The sequence below is a fragment of the Choristoneura fumiferana genome, chromosome 25 (assembly GCF_025370935.1).
Source record: "Choristoneura fumiferana chromosome 25, NRCan_CFum_1, whole genome shotgun sequence".
Taxonomy (NCBI): domain Eukaryota; kingdom Metazoa; phylum Arthropoda; class Insecta; order Lepidoptera; family Tortricidae; genus Choristoneura; species Choristoneura fumiferana.
In genome coordinates, this window is record NC_133496.1 from 711,320 (window position 1) to 728,552 (window position 17,233).

The 17,233-nt window shown below is 40.3% G+C and overlaps 1 protein-coding gene across 1 annotated transcript; it reads right to left on the reverse strand.

The window, feature by feature from the left end:
- Positions 1-5,856: 5,856 nt before the first annotated feature.
- On the reverse strand, positions 5,857-17,176 carry LOC141442492 (cilia- and flagella-associated protein 206). The gene is made up of 12 exons (XM_074107510.1): positions 15,553-17,176; positions 14,654-14,895; positions 13,037-13,214; positions 12,100-12,274; positions 11,266-11,458; positions 9,516-9,663; positions 8,941-9,086; positions 8,315-8,457; positions 7,726-7,850; positions 7,034-7,143; positions 6,475-6,706; positions 5,857-6,034 (listed from the first exon to the last, which is right to left on the reverse strand). Exons 1-12 carry the CDS (start codon positions 15,758-15,760, stop codon positions 5,916-5,918), a joined length of 2,019 nt encoding a protein of 672 aa, XP_073963611.1. The 5' UTR covers positions 15,761-17,176; the 3' UTR covers positions 5,857-5,915.
- Positions 17,177-17,233: the final 57 nt, after the last annotated feature.

A 17,233-nucleotide genomic window follows, 5' to 3' on the forward strand; every position in this document is an offset into this window, starting at 1 on the left:
TCGTCGACCTGTCATTTTACGTACGACTTCCTCATTGCTATCATGATCAAGTTCAATTTGTAATGATGGTGTCGAGGACGGAGTACTCGGACTCAAATTTCTGAAAGGAAAAAAAAAGTTACGTTTATATTTATACCATGCAAGGTTAAATCAGAGTATACGGGTGAAATAAAAATATTTGATACTGCATTATGAGGCGTACACTACTACAGAAAACTTCTAACGCCGGTGACGCTATGCAAAAAATACGTTTCGATTTTCGGTGCCATATTGTGCGCGCGACTACATTTTTAATACAAGCTTTTTGCTGACTGTACTTGCATTTTCATCCAAACTACTTTTCCGTACCAAATGTGAAGAAGTGGGTCAAATTCAACTCGCAAGATTTTACCTGCACANCGACTGTACTTGCATTTTCATCCAAACTACTTTTCCGTACCAAATGTGGAAGAAGTGGGGTCAAATTCAAACTCGCAAGATTTTACCTGCACATACATTCATAGGTACATACATTGCAACTATTGCAAGGTAAAAGCTTGTAAAAATAATAATAAAAACACCAACCTGCTAAAATTTTTGAAATTGAGGCGGAGGATCGGTATTGTTATCACTATCAGACTGCTCACTGGCATGCTCTCCCGGTGCAAGCGTACTGCACATGTAAAAAATACATACATAGTGAAATGACGTCAGTCGCCATTAGTCAAAGTAATAACAGAGACTACCAGAGTAATACTTCCGTTCGTAATACCTTACTTATCGCCCTTAAATGAACAATGGGATATTATAGTGCTAATGACCTGTATAAAGTGAAATAACAGAAGTGCGGTGTACATCGATCAAGATAATAAACTGAAATCATCTTAATAGCCGTGTCAATATAGGTACGAGTAGGTACTAGTCTCAGTGCAGTTGCAGTCAAAGAGCGAAAATAAAACTACAAGTGAAAACGTAAGTAGCTGTGAAAATAAGTTTTTGGTAAAAAAAAAAATCTGTTCAAGCTTTTTTTTTGCTGACTGTACTTTTTGTCGACTTTACTAGCATTGTTACCTATTAAACTACATCATACGAATTTCAAGTCGATGCCATTAACCGTTGAAGAATTCCGTCCTGCGGAGACGATCCTGGCCGGACTACCAGGATGTCAGCTACCAGATTATTGTATTGTCACGCAATTCACATAAAGTAACCAAATTTCAAGTCAATTCGACCACTGAAACTGAGTCAAATTCAACTCGCAGGATTTGAGCCTCACATACATACATACGAGTACATAGGTACATACATTGCAAGTTAAATAAAGATTGTAAACTAGTAAAAAATAATAATAAAAACACTAACCTGCTTAAATTTAGAAGGTTGAGGTGGAGGATCGGTATTGTTATCACTATCAGACTGCTCACTGGCATGCTCTCCGGTGCCAAGCGTACTGCACATGTGAAAAATACATACATGGTGAAATGACGTCAGTCGCCATTAGTCAAAGTAATAACAGAGACTACCAGAGGTAATACTTCGTTCGTAATACCTTACTTACCGCCCTAATACACAATGTGCTATTACAGTGCTATGACCTGTATAAGTGAAATAACAAGTTTGTGTGGTGTACCTACGTCGTACAAAAATAATAAATAAAGGTACGAGTACGAAAATTCATTTTTAATACAAGCTTTTTTGCTGACTGTACTTTTTGTCGACTTTACTAGCATTGTTACCCAAACTACATTTATTTTGTACCTATACCAAAACAAGTCGATAACATTGTAACAGTTGAAGAGTTCCGTCCTTCGGAGACGATTTCTGGCCGGACTACCAGGATGTCAGCTACCAGATTATTGTATTGTCACGCAATTTACATAATTATGCAAAATTTCAAGTCAATCCGACTGCTAGAAGTTGGTCGAATGCAAGATTTGATTACAGACAAATATCGGGACAGGTGAAACTAAATAAAAGCTTGTAATAGAGGACAAGGAAGAAAATCTTACGCTACTGTCCTAGTTATAACTTACCTATTAGGATTAATGTTTTCTTTTTTATGACGAGCCGGTCCTTTTTTTTTCCTACGAGCCGATAACCATAATCTTGTCTTCGATGATCTTTTCACTTCTGGAACAAAGAACATTAATAATTATTTTTTATGGGAGCGCCATAGTTCGCATAGGTACTCTTTTCTCTTTCTAGTAAAACCATAATTATTTTTTGTCCAAATCATCGTTTGTCAGTATGCGAGCCGATATATGGACCCATTTTTTATAAGTACTTGGTAATATTGACTAAAATGCATCTAGGTAGGTACTTACCTGTTTATCCATTTTTGTAACATAAAAATGCAAAGTCCATATAAGAAAGCCAAGGTCGTCGAACAGTATGTGCACACACACCACCAGTATCACCAAAAGATATCAAATCCGTTATCAGTCCAAGTCGTAAGTAGTTAGATCGCGTTTATGATACGAAGAGAATTCACCAAAATAATATTACGTAACTCTCGCGCACAGCTGACGAGTCACTACTAACGAGCGACGCACGCACACGCAGGCCAGCGTAAACAAGGACAAAGGGCGGCGCGTACCGCCCTCCCCCGTACCGTTCCCCGCGCTAGAGTGATTCGCTGCAGATTCGCATAAAAAATGTATAGTTTTTTTACTGATTTTCGTAGTTTCGTTCTCATTTGAAAACCACAAAATCATTTCGGAAAAATGCTTTTTCTTATGAAACTACATAGTTTAGTCGATGCCGGAATAGGTTTGACTTCAATCTGAACTATATTTTGGCCGTAGTATTTAACCGAACTGCACAGGGTTTTTGGCTCTTAAAATGCAAAACTTGTACTCGTTCTATTTTCTTTGTAATACCATTTCAAGAGTCATAAACTAATTTCAGGCCTAGATATGCCTTATCTCATTGTATTTACAAAAAATCATGATGATGCTACTTGTTATTTTAAAATAAGGACGTAACTACGATTTGTATGGAGAATCAAGCTTGCTGCGGACTCTTAAGTTATTAAACTAAGTGAATCCATGAAAGAAAGTGCCGTTCATAACTAATCTGATTTGTTCTTAGACTATTTCTCTTATACAGGTTGTATAGTGAATAAAAGTTAGCCGTCGAAAAAAATCAAAAGTCATTTTCATTTATGATTTAATTCGTTTTGATCTCTAATTTGACACTCGAAATTCGTACGAAATAATGTAAATTTTTTGAATTGGCTACTAAATTGCTGTGATATCTTTATATGGATTTGAATATGTAAAAACTACATAGAATTAAGACAGCAATTTTAGGCTACGACAAACAAATTCTATCTCTATGCAAGTTTGCATTGTAACGATTCCTTAGGTTTTTGCGTTTGTAATTTTACTTCATTGTAATTAATGTAAAGCATTGAGGGGTAAAACAAAGGGTCCTAATTATTAGACATTGTAATTAATTAACGCTTAAACGAAATAACGATAAATACGTAGAACGTTACTCTATGTAACGTTAAATAACGGTTGATAACGTTATAATTCATGTTAAAAATGCCGTCAAAACTGAAAATCGTGTAACTTCGAATGATAGTTACAGGAAAACGATTTTTAAATTACATCATCCCAAAATACTAGTAAACTTTCAAATTTAAAGCGAATTTTTACTACTTTCTAATTGTATTCTGTGAGTGAATTTTAAAATGTCAGTAGCATAAATATGCGAATTTTATAGTACATTTTCCACTTAGGGCAGTAAAAAAAATCTCAACTAAATTTGTTCCTCAATCAGTGGCGTAGCTAGGTAACCTAGGGCCCTGGGGCAAATAGAAAAATTGGGCCCACTGCTATCAAAACTGGTAAGGTTTTTTGGAGTAAAATCATTATAATATATACAAATACTTTAAAAATGCTAAGCAACTTTATCATCAGCTATAAATCAGAATTTCGAGGGCCCCCTGAGCTTGAGGGCCCCGGGGCACTGCCACGCCTAGCCCCTTGGTAGCTACGCCACTGTCCTCAATGCTTTTTTGTATCACGCTTGCTACGCAGGCGTAGTCATAGTCAAGTTACTAAATTACTAATAAGTACATAGTTGTTATGTACAAAGTTCTATTGTAAGAGGTATCATATAAGAACATCGGATTGTGTTCTAGTGCGCTAGATCGAATGGTTATACAGTTTTATTGTGTCATGCATGACATTTTGACTATAATAAAGACTTTGAAATCAATTCGGGTATTTTTATTTACCTACTGTCGAGAGTCAAAGATGTCTTTACACTATTACTGTTGCTGTGCCTTTTGGTAATTTTATACAAAAGTTTATAAACACGAAGTGAGCAACAAGGTAGCAAAGTAGAAACATATCTTTGACTTCGCTTGTGCGGCCGACGTCCTATCCTATACCAGCTATACTCAACCAGCAGCCCGCCAAGCTTGGCATACATCATCATCATCATCATGTCAGCCGAAAGACGTCCACTGCTGGACATAGGCCTCCCCAAGGCTCTCCACTCAGACCGGTCTTGTGCTTTCGCATCCACCGCGATCCCGCGATCTTAACCAAGTCGTCGCTCCATCTTTTGGAGGCCTACCGACAGCTCGTCTCCCGGTCCGCGGACCTTGGCATACAATTATGTTATTTTCAAACATTTCCACTTTTATATTAATTGATATTGAAGCTGGATTGGGTCCTGAAGGCCTTACTTGCATTTAGGCTTGGCGAGCAGAGCACCTTAGTTGTATTATTGTCCGGATAGCAAAATGTCTTGATCTGTAAAACGTCCTCACTGCTATAAGCCATAGTAGAGGAAATGACGGCTGTAAAACGACTTAATGTCATAATGTTTTAGTAGGTAAATGGTCTGGTCTGGTCTTGTAAATCTATTTAACACAATAAAGACCTTACACAATTGAGTCATTCTGCCTACTTGTGCATTTCACGACCTAGACGTTTTGCTAAGCAAGTCTTCCTGAAACTTAGACAATTTTGTAATCATGGCATTAGATAAACAAGTCATTTTGCATACTTAATCAGTGTACTACTGAGACGTTTTGAAACTTTTGAATGCCATGGCCCATGGCTAAACGCAAGTAGGCCTTCAGGACTCAACCCCTTAAAATGTCTGTGCCCAGCAGTGGGACGTATATATACGCTGGGATGAGATGATACTTTAAATTCTTTAATCCTTTTCGAGGCATTGCATTATAGCGACCACATAAATGTGAACTAAGTTCACAATATGGTACAAAATCACTTGGAAGTTGTTGAAAGTATTATACATTTTTAAATGAATCCCTTAATCAAAGGTAAACAACATAAAACTGACTTGAACTGAAACTTGTGTATCTTAATTCGCAGGGCCTGGAAAAGAGTTAAAATACTGAAAAATATCTTAAATAATCTTAAATACCTGTGTGGTGTCGGGTTAGAATTACACCTCCATTTTTTCCGTGGATGCCGTAAGAGGCGACTGAGGATATAGGTTGAGGTATACCGTAGGCGTAGGCGACAGGCTAGCAACCTGTCACTATTGTACCGTTTTTGTCAAACTTAAAACCTAAAAGTGGCTTCGAAGCGGTAACGTTTCGTATGCTCTGCTCTACCTACCCCATTTGGGAATACAGGCGTGATGTTTGTTTATGTGATCTTAAATAATAATAGGCGCCCGTTGCGCTATACTATTTGGTTATGATTATTTGCTAATATTTTTTGGTCAGTCAGGAGTTTGTTTATTTTATTATTTGATTTTCCCATTAAAATATCGAGACAGTCAATGAGACAAGGGATGCTATTATTGAATGAATGATACTTTACAAAGTTATAGCTTGTTACTCCATTTCAGCTCTTACTAGTTTAGAAGGCGGGCAATAACACAGTCTTCACTTAGCAAAATTCTGTCTTTATTTCGCAAAGTTGCAAAATGTTACAAAATGTCGTCTATGTACTTGGCCCATCGTAGAAGACTGCCTTTTGCTCCACTTCGTCTTCCGGAATGCTGGCGGCGGGGGCCGGTGCATCTTTAATGCATGGCCAAGTACAAGCGGTGAATTGCCGAGCTGTAATTACGTAAGATTTATTTTAATTATCTACTTAGTCTCAAATTTTGATTCATAGATTAGATAGATTCCAGTTCTGCTACAATTTAGTCTCACTCTTTAAATTGTGTAGTTTTTAATAGTCCCGTTTTTTAAGTAGTCTCGTGTTTAAGGTAGTGTCACTTTTTATGTAGTCTCGTTATTTTTGATGTAACGTTTTAAGTAGCTTGCTGTTTTAAGTAGTGTCGCTTTTTAAGTAAGTAGTTTCGCTTTTTGAGTGGTGTCATAGTTATAAGTAGTCTCACTTTTTAACTAATGTCGCATTTTAAGCAGTCTAATTTTTTTGTCTCACTCTTTAAGCAGTCTCATTTATTAAGTAGTAGTGTCGCTTTTTAAGCAGTGTCACTTTTTTAAGTAGGTAGTCTCATTTTTAAATAGTCTCCCATTTTAAGTAGTCTCACGTTTTAGTTTTTCCGGAGAATGCGGCAGGTCGAGGTCGAGCATGTGTTGTCCGGCGCCGAGCTGCGCGCGCAGCCCCCACACGAAGTAGTTGTTGCCGCCGGTGTTGACGCCGCACTCCCGTTTGGTCTGCTGCGTCTTGTCGCGAGGCTCCACCGTCTGGCAGTGGATCTCAGAGCGGAGGTGACTGTAGATGGTCTGCGTGGATTTTGTGCGGCAGTTCACTATTGTCGCCTGGGAAAGATGAATAATTTGATATAGTGATGATTCCCAAACGATGGATTGAGTGGGCCCTGCCTGTAGCCAACTGCAGCGACTGCAGTGTTGGCAAAACTGACATTTATATGTTTTTTTTTTTAATAAATTTGTTACACTTTGTTTGTTATTTGAACCCTACTCGTAAAGGTTAAATTTTCTAGAGGTGTGTCACGAGTTTGTAAACTTGCATTAGATGGGTCGTTAGCCCAGACAACTTTGGGAACGAAGCCACCCTGATAGAGTACCTACTATGTCCACCTTCCACTGCAAGCCGAGTACACGTCATCTCTATTTAATGCTTACCCACTGGCACGCCCTCCTCTTCCACTCCCAGAGGTCCCAATGGTAGTTCTTCTCCATGTACTCCTCAATAGGATGCGCTTCTGTCTGTATGTCCTTGTCGAATACCTTAGCTGCGGAATTGAGTAGTTTTTAATCGCAAGCTATCGCAATCATTTGTTTTTTTTTGCCGAATTTGTTTGTTGTTTGTTTGTTGTTGAATTTGTGAAAATGTTTGATATTATGTCTATTGGCCGAAGATAGAGCAACGTTGCGGGGTTGCATGGTACTACTTGCCTCTGTATCCACTAGATCGGAGAGAGGTAGCGAGCGAGATAAAAATACACCAATAAAATTGCACAAAATCTCCCTCCTGCTCTTCAGCAGACAAGTAGTTGATGTATGATTTAACTAGCTTAAAAATTCACAAATAACCGGAAAGCGGAGCGACGAAGACGAGAGAGAGGAGACGAAAAGAGTGCGAGCGGAGAAGCGGGAAAGCTCCGCGAATGAACAGTCCGCAACTCCACTTTCCGCTTCACATAATTTTCTTGCTACGCTCCGCTATCTGACTCCGCGCCTATGAATAGACACAGTCCGCAACTCAGCTCCACAATACCCCTTCGCTCCGCTCCACTGCCTCGCTCTACTCCAATAGATGGCAGCCTCAGGTGGGATCTTACACTACAATGCACCTATGGAATGAAGATACTCACTCTTCGGTACAACTCGGACGACTAAGTTATCCACGTCTCTGACATTGTGGACGTTCTCCCAAACATTGAGCAAATTGATAACGTGGGGATTGTTCCTTGCGTAGTCTAATACCTCATTCACGTACCTAGGACAAATAATTATACGTCTGATGATATCAGTGAAGTCACAGCACCTGGTTGCAACTTGCAACGCATGGTTATTCACTACAAGACCTTTCTTTTTTTCCTTAACAAATGTTTAAAGAAGAATAAAATTACTGTTTTGACGGTCATTATTTGTTTTGAAGCTAAAGTTTGCACAAAATACGATACATGTGTTGGTTACACTGGTGCCGTGACCAGGATAATTAGCAACCTAGTCACGGCACCAATGTAACCAACACTTGTAATTTTCCTTTTATCACCTCGGTGAGTCTGCCGAACTGCATCGCAATTTTTATTTGCAGAAGCCGCAGCTCTAGGACTAAAAGGCTACATAACACTAAATAATTACTGAACGTTGTGATGTGATATAGACCTCCGCAAAGTAATGCCTGATTTAATAAGTTACATAATTACTATCCTGATCACGGCATCAATTGTAACCAACCTCTGTGTGTCTTTGCTGAACCGCGTCGCCATCTTGACGTTGCAGAAACCATACCGGTGTCCGCCATGCCGTATTAAACCAATACGTGTGTCCGCCGGCACCAGTGCGCCCACACATAGACACAACGCACAGAATCCTAGGTACTGGAGATAATAAAAAAGGGTGTCTCGTAATAAGACAAATTTAAAGGGGAGAAAGTGAGCAAGCCCAAGTATAGAAAAAACACTTACGTAAAATCCTTACGAACGGTTTTTTTTTAACTGGAAGTACTTCAGGACTGTTATAAAAGTAAGCTTAACTACCTACAGGGGTCGACAGGATAGTCCTTAAAATATATCCTGAATCAGTTTCAGAGATAAAAATCGTTTGTCAATATGAAACATTTGGGCAAAATATTTTCGGCGAAAATCCAGGATCCCCCGCCCTCATCTGCACCACATGGTAGTATTATCAAAGAGCCAAAATTGGGTGAAATAGGCGCCCCGCCCGTCTCTCTACCATATGGCAATATCATCTCAAAGAGACAAAATTGCAATGAAATAGGAGCCCCGCCCGTCTCTCCACCATATGGCAAGGGCAACATCATCTCAGAGCTAAAATTGCAATAAAATAGAAGCTCCGCTTACCTCCACCAAGTGGCAGTGCTCGTGGGCCTTGCTAACGGCCGTGCTGCTGTCACTATGAACGTAGTTCCGCAGCGCCGCCATACAGAGGCGGTCCTCGATGCCGATCACGTTGGACATGCGCTCCTGGTCACTCAGAACCGTCTTGCCTGACGAATAAATAAGCCTTACAAATGCCTGGCCTAACCTAACCGTGCTATAAAAAGGGCTATAGGGTTGGTCAAGAAAGAAACCATGGGGATCAAGGAAAATTGCTTCAAAGCGTTTAAAAATTAGTGCTAAATCAAAGAGCTTTTTTTATACAGTCACGGTCTGAGTCATTACATTATTCGAGCGCTTTTATGTATGAATGGGACGCAGAATTCGATGACATTTTCAATTATTTTTTCGACGTGACCTGCAATCTTGCTTGGGACATCAATTCAAGCTTGATAATAATGATAATTATACTTCTACTTGATCATCTGGAAAATGTAACAAAATCTTCCACCGTGTCAACAAAAATGTGCCCCCCCTCCCCTTCTCTTATATACGCCTATGGCCAGAATGAGTGCGTAACCGAAGTCTAAGACGTTTACCAGCCAGCATGGTGTCGACGACCTCCCGCGGCACGGGCATGCGGTCCTGCAGCGCGGCCAGCGCCGCCATCAGCCGGCTGACCGTCGACACCAGGTACATTACGTTCTGCATCGAACGCCACACGTGCCACAGACGAGAGAACAGCGGCTGGAAGAGAACATGCCCCTACTAAGCACAGAACAGGGACAAAACAAAAATCCCAGTAATCCCACCAATATTAAAAATGTAAAAGTTTGCAAGTCTGTCTGTATGTTTGTAACCTCTTATCGGCTAAACCGCTAAACCGAATTAGATGAAATTGGGTATACAGATATTTTGAGTCCCGGGGAAGGACATAGGACAGTTTTAATCCCGAAAAATTGTATAGTTTCCGCGGGATAGCGATACCTAAACAAATTCTAAGCGGACGGAGTCGCGGGTGACGGCTTGTAGTTTATAAATCTAAAAAATCTAAAATCATGCTTTTAAAACTGCGTTTCGACAAGAGATTGTGTACCTGTCTACGAGGTAGCTGAGCGGTGAGAGTGAGGATGTGTAGATAGGGCATGTAGCGGATTATTTTCAAATAAGCGAGCGGGGTGCGGTGAAGCGGACTAAATAGGTACTTAGCATGGCAACACATCCCTCGCAACAGATTCCTCGCAGACATCCTGCATTTGTTTTATACTTACATACAAAAACCCCACTCTGCTGAGGTGTTTCCACTAGAGCTGTGTGCGCTGAGCGAGGATAGGTTAACTAAAGTGTTTCTATTGGTTCATGACAAAGTCATTGGTCGCAACTCATGATAACCCATCCTCGCACATCTCTGATGGAAACGCAGCCTAATAGTACTTGTATGATTGCTCCATCATCAGACCCTGGATACCAAACTGAGTCAAAGTTCACTGTTCTAACAAGCTGAAACATGGCTAGGTTTTTGTTGTTCTGTTCTGGAGTTCCAGTGCTGCTCCCACTGGTCAAAGTATGCAGGCAGAAAGAAGGGGGGAGGGGGGGCAGGTGAGTAGTAGAAGACAGATTGCCATTACTATTTATGATGAATAAAATTAAATTACGGTGGTGGATTAGCCACGAAAGTAGCCAATGCTACAGACCCCGCGCGTCTAGGGGCCAACGCTTTCCGGTCGTAAATAGAAAATAATAATTTAGACAGGAGCGTGAAAATATTTTTCTAATCAATGTAAGTATACAACAAAACAAATACGAAACCTCCGCCAAAGAAAGAGATGGCAACAAAAGATATTTGATTGCGTGGTCCTTCCAGCGCCATGATACTTACAAAGACAGTGGCGACGGGCACAACAGCCTTATACTTCACAGCGCAGTGCAGGTCTTCCAGCGCGGCCCGTACTCGCTCGAAGTACAAGTTGGCGTTGTGAAGCATGTGGTTTTATCAGAACCGAAAACGGAACCAGATGTTTTCAATTTAGTTTATCGGAACCAGAAACGTCACATAAGCCAGGTTTTATGATGAATGATACTCAATTAAAAGTCTTAAATGGGACTAGGCCGGGCATGTCTGCCGGATGCACCCACAAAGATGGGCGCACAAAGACACATGGTCAGCACCTACCGCATGACAAGCACCGACGGCAAGATAGACTGTGGTGGAGATGCCGGGATCACCTGGACGCGGAACTGAGTGTCCTAATATAGCTCTGGATAGGGAGACGTGGAAGTCAAGAGGAGAGGCCTTTGCCCAGCAGTGGGACTCAGTTATAGGCCAAATGTAATTATAATGATACCCACAAAGACAGTGGCGACGGGCACAGCCGCCTTATACTTAACAGCGCGGTGCAGGTCTTCCAGCGCAGCCCGTACTCGCTCGACGTACAAGTTGGCGTTGTGAAGCATGGTCTCCACATCGCATAACAGCCGCCGGATGTACACCTCGTATTGCCGGTTGAACGCCAGCAGGTCGAACACGTGCTGGTAGTTGGCCCTGGGATGCCAAGGACGTGGTTATTGAATTGACACAAGGGTAAATCGTCAATTACTGGCCACCTTTCAATAACTGGCCACTTTATACTAAAAATGAATTCTATTTTATAGGTAACCAGAACTCATTTTAGTAGGTATAAGGTGGCCAGTAATTGACACCTTATACTTACTAAAATTTAACTATGTTTATAGGTGACTGACTAGAATTCATTTTTAGTGTAAGGTGGCCAATTATTGAACGGTGGCGAGTAATTGACGATTTGTCCTATAGGAGGATGTAGATATATTTTTTTAGCTGGCTACTGAAAAATTGTAATTTTAGCGAGTGAAGTTTGAGCAAATCTCATCCTTTTAGCAGTCGGATCTATTGGACATACAGTACAGTACAAACACTATTTGTTTGTACATTTCATTTTCAGTTCTCTTATCATTAGGGTGACTATATTAGGCCGTGATCATGGGCGCCGGGATGGGGGTGCAAGGGGGTGCACTTGCACCCCTCTGAAAGTAAATACATACGAGTAAAAAGACTAAGACACAGAATGAAATAAATAAATGCACCTCCCTAATTGCAGATGCGAGATGCAATGCAGCTTTGAAAATAATCCTACCGGCGCCCATGTCTGTGATGATGAATCTCACAAAGTGAGTCCGCTCTCCGGGCGAACGTTAACCACGATGTTGCCAGTCTCCTCCTGGACTGTGATGGTGTCTTCGATGGCCGTGGTGAGGGCATTGACCCGCTGCATCACCGCGATCAGGGAGTTGGACAGCTGGGTGAGGCACGCCTTGCCGGCGTCCACTAGGTTGAACGGCACTGGAAATATTGGCTGTTTCACCCATTGATTAATTATTTGACGGATAAATGTGTTGCCGTCTCCGTCTATTCGAACAAAACAAACAGATAGATTCCCATTTATCCGCCAAATAAATTTAATTAATCGTGAAACAGGGGCTAAATCGTTTATTTTGACATAGACATATCTACAGATGTACCTAGTTAATTCTAATGAACTAAAAGAATTTCTTTGCTCACCCGTGACCTTATGATGTTTAAGTTTATGCAAAATGTGTGGTGGTGGTGATAGATGGGTTCGTGTGATTTGTATGTATGTAATGTATGTAAATACTTTATTGTACATAAAACACAAAAATTATACAAAATGAAAACAACAAAACAAAAGAGTACAAAGGCGAACTTATTCCTAAAAGGGATCTTTTCAAGCTAACCTAAGCGGGAAAGGAAAATTTAAAGATAGGCGAACAGTAATTTGTTTGTGTTCTTACAGTGTGGAGGTGGAGGAACTGTATGATCACGCATATTTTGCATAAACTTAACTATCATAAGGTCGCGGGTGAGCAATGGACCTCCGCAAAGTAACGTCAGATTCAATAACTTAGTTAATTTTAATAGTTTTTTATCGTATTTTCTCGGAAACCCGAACAGCATCAAACACTCACGACCGGGGATCCCTCGCCGCCCTTCCTGCAGTCCCTGTTGAACAGCATCAAACACTCACGACCGGGGATCCCTCGCCGCCCTCCCTGCAGTCCCTGTCGAACAGCATCAAACACTCACGATCGGGGATCCCCTCGCCGCCCTTCCTGCAATCCCGGTTGAACAGCCGCACGCCAGAGACGATGGCCAGCAGCTCCTGGAGCTGGTCGCTCCTCTCGCCGCGGGGGAGGGCCACGAACACTCTCAGGTCCTGGAGGGAGAACACGCTCTCGAGCGCCGCCATGCCTTCTTTCAACGTCTGGAAATGCGGTAAAGCAAAACGACAACGTAACAGTTACTACTTTCTTAACCTACCTACACCTACTTAATTACGATCTACTTAATTAATGAATCCGCGGAGTCTGAACTGGACACTTGACTAAATTTAAGATCCCACCTATACTTATAAATGATTTAGAATCCTAATTTAGGAAAGTGTAATGAACTAAAAGAATTTTTTTGCTCACCCGCGACCTTATGATAGTAATAATCTGTTAGTCTAACATCGGGTAGTAGGTATACGGTTGTGTTGCTCTGAATTAGAGCTCTGGTTGAGTACGAAACGCATCAGTGTATTATGGTGGTGGTGAGTAATGAGGGCTATCGCGAGTAGCCGTAGCGTGAGGTCTCCGAAATGTCAAATCTCATAGTTTTTGGGTGAGCTACGCGGGTTTATATAATTTTTTGTGAATATTTTGCATAACCTGAAATTAATTATGGCAATTATGCGTTACGGGGCAATGAATGTCTGTGTTTTGAGACAGTTTTGTCTTTCGGAAACTTTTGTCCTCCCTTTTTTTCCGAACAAAACGGGACTAAGCAACACTGTGGTTGCTGGATATTTTTATGGTACGGTTTTAATGTGTTTTAAATATGATTTTAATCTAAACTTTTGTTTTAACGCCCGTAATAACAGACTCTGAAAGCCACACTTAAAAACCTCACGCAACAGTGCGCCATCTAGTGAGACAAAAAACGATAGCCCTCATTACACAGATATTTGATTTGGGCCCCTGTACAGTCGCCATATATTTTGGACATTTTGGCATTTTGATATTTTAGCATGAACTCTAATGCCTTGGGAATAGAGAGCATACTTCGATATTTTTGACTACCTTGGCCGCTCCGAAATATCTGATGGCGACTGTACTGTGTAGATGGATAGATGGCATTCCGGGACTGAGTCGTCAACGTGACAAAAGGTTTGTGTGATTTGTAGTGTGGAGGTGGAGTGAATGAACTTAGCTATCATAAGGTCGCGGGTGAGCAAAGAAATTCTTTTAGTTCATTGATAATATTGATATGGACCTCCGCAAAGTAACGCCTGATTCAATAAATTATTTGAAAGTGTAATCGCGTTTAGTCAAGTACGTATCCTAAAAAGTACTTGACTAAACGCGATAACACTCCTAAATTAGGATTCTAAATCATTTAGGATCCTAAATTTAGTCAAGTGTAATAAACCCTTTAGACAGCTATATACAGTGCCCTTAGTGTAAGTTTTCGGTTACAAAATACGTCTCGATCGCGTTCGCGTCAAAATCTCAATTTGTATGGAAACACGAACAGCGCCTCTAGCGGAACGTTTGCGATGTTCGTGTTTTCATACAAATTAAGATTTTAACGCGAACGCGATCGAGACGTATTTTGTAACCGAAAACTTACACTAAGGGCACAGGTTTCTAATTCAAGTCTTACCGTTATTACGCTAGGGTTCCCCAGTCCACTAGCCAAGTTAATATAAATAGATATCTTCCTAAAAAGCTTATGGTATTCCGCCTCATCGCCAGGCTCCGGGTCGGCGTCCAGTATCTCCACGACCAGAGGGCGCAGGGTCGTCTCTATGGAGTCCAGGTGCTTGTCTATGAGATTAGGTAGCTTGTCGTAACTGGTTTGGATCGTGAACTGCATCTTTAGTGTGTTTATTGAAGTCTCGTCTCCTGGTAGGAAGATTATAGAGGAGAATAAATAACCGCCCAAGTGCGAGGCAGACTCGCCCAAGAAGGGTTCCGTACTATTATCTATATAGTACAACATTAGGCATTAGCAAAAAAATGGCAAAAAAACAAGTTTGTTGTATGGAAGATTGGGAGCCCCCCTTAAATATTAATTTTATTTTAATTTAACTATTTATTTTTAAAGTGATTATACAACTAAAGGTTCTGTGAATATTTCAAGCGTCTACCTGTTACCGTTATTAATATCGAGCAAAAAACGGTAAAACAATCACGTTTGTTGTATGGGAGCCCCCCTTAAATATTTATTTTATTCTGGTTTTAGTATTTGTCGTTATAGCGGCCACAGTAATACATAATCTGTGAAAATTTCAAGTGTCTAACTATTACGACTCAAGAGAAAGAGCCCTGTGACACGAACGACAGCGGACTCTCAGTAATAGGGTTCCGTTGACACCCTTTGGGTACGGAACCCTAAAAATTAAACACATGTTTACAAACTTCCATACTATAACCAACTATAACTCAGACGTGTTTACCCGAGGCTTCGTGGTAAATGAACAGATAGTTAAACTAAAAACTAAGTTTTATGTTCTAGTACCCAACATACTCGTTCGCCACTTTAATAAAACAAATAATTACCTGTCAGCATAGAAACACATTCATTCACAAAATACTCCAGATTGTTTCTATTCAAAGTCTTGGAGAACAACTTCCCATATTTCGGATTTAAAAGCAACAAATGTATCATGTACGCGACGAATTCTGGCTCCACCACCACGCCATGAGTGTGGCAGTTCCTCGTTATTTCATTGGCCATGTTCTTAACAATATTCTCGTTGCACGCCATGGTTAAAAAGTTAATAATAAAAATAAGTAAAGTTTGGTACAAGATTGATTTAATACGTTGCTATGACAATGACATTGTTTGTTAACAGATAAGTTGATAACATAGGTTGATAATAAGTCATGTTACAAAGTAGGTGGTATTAACTTATACAACGGCAAAAACTTCTGGACACTGGCAAAATTGTCCTCCAATGCCTCCAATGGACAGCGGCATATTTTTGTAAAAAAAACAACAACAACTTATATATTTCTGGGAAGTAATCAACTATCTAACAGCCTCTGTACAGTCAAGTTCATAAAACTTGTGAGCAAAAATTTGATCAAAAATATCTGAACACGCTTCTACGCCGTGAACAACAGAGTCGTGTTGAAAATACAAACTGAACTATGGATGGATAGAAAAACCAGAAAAATAAGACCAGCGCTGTATTTCAGTTCAGTTTATATTTTCGATATGGGTTTTACGGGATGACCGTAAAAGTAACAAAAACTTTGGAATTTAAATAAAAAATACAAGATTCTTAATAGAGTCGTGCTCAGATATTTTTGATCAAATTTTTGCTCAAAAGTTTATGAACTCTATTGTACACGTGTTTTATGGTTACGTATGTTCTTTTTATTTCATTTCTATTGGCTACGGCTCTAAATCAGCGCTGTAGTTCCCTATCTCAGCATTTGCTGAACTGCCAGCCAGCCTTTAAATTGTTTCGTGTAGGTACACCTTGTTTTATCTTGTTACTTTGTTTAAAGTATAAACTATATTATGCCGAATAAACATTTTCTTTCTTCCTTTCCTTCTTTTAGAAATAGCGTTGTCAGTGCGTTTTTCTATCCACAAAGCATGTGCGTTTTAGTTTCCGTGTCTACGGTAAGTTTGAAAAACGCGATATGCTAAGGCTAAGGCCCTAAAGCTCAGTTTAGACTTAAAATTAATTCAGAATATTTCAAGAGATTGTTGGGTTGGTTTGACTGGGACTGAATCAAAGAGTATTATACCTTACCTAATTATAGCAGAGAACCCTCCTGGACCTAGAGCCCGCGATGGCCAGACCTTCCTTTATAAAAGCTGAAAGGGTTTTTTATATACTCAACACAGGTAAGAACTAAGAACCACCACCACCACCACCTTTTGACGACCAGATGACCTAGTGGTTAGAGAACCTGACTACGAAGCTTGAGGTCCCGGGTTCGATTCCCGTGTCGGGGCAGATATTTGTATGAAAAATACGAATGTTTGTTCTCGGGTCTTGGGTATTTAATATGTATGTAAGTATGTATCTATCTATATAATTATATTTATCCGTTGCTTAGTACCCATAACACAAGCTTTGCTAAGCTTACTTTGGGACTAGGTCAATTGGTGTGAGTTGTCCATTTATTTATTTAAGAACAATCACCAACTATGAAATTTGGGTAGTGGTGGCTTTGGCAGGTTGCAGGTAGTAAAAGTATATAAAATTTCACCTGATTCGTT

Bases quoted from the DNA above. Each gene is read 5' to 3' on its own strand.
- LOC141442492 (XM_074107510.1), bottom strand. From the start codon at position 15,760: ATGGCGTGCAACGAGAATATTGTTAAGAACATGGCCAATGAAATAACG. The intron at 11,459-12,099 runs GTGAGATTCATC...TTGGCATCCCAG, and splicing joins CCGGAGAGCGGACTCACTTT to GGCCAACTACCAGCACGTGT. The intron at 6,707-7,033 runs GTAAGCATTAAA...CATCTTTCCCAG, and splicing joins AGAGGAGGGCGTGCCAGTGG to GCGACAATAGTGAACTGCCG.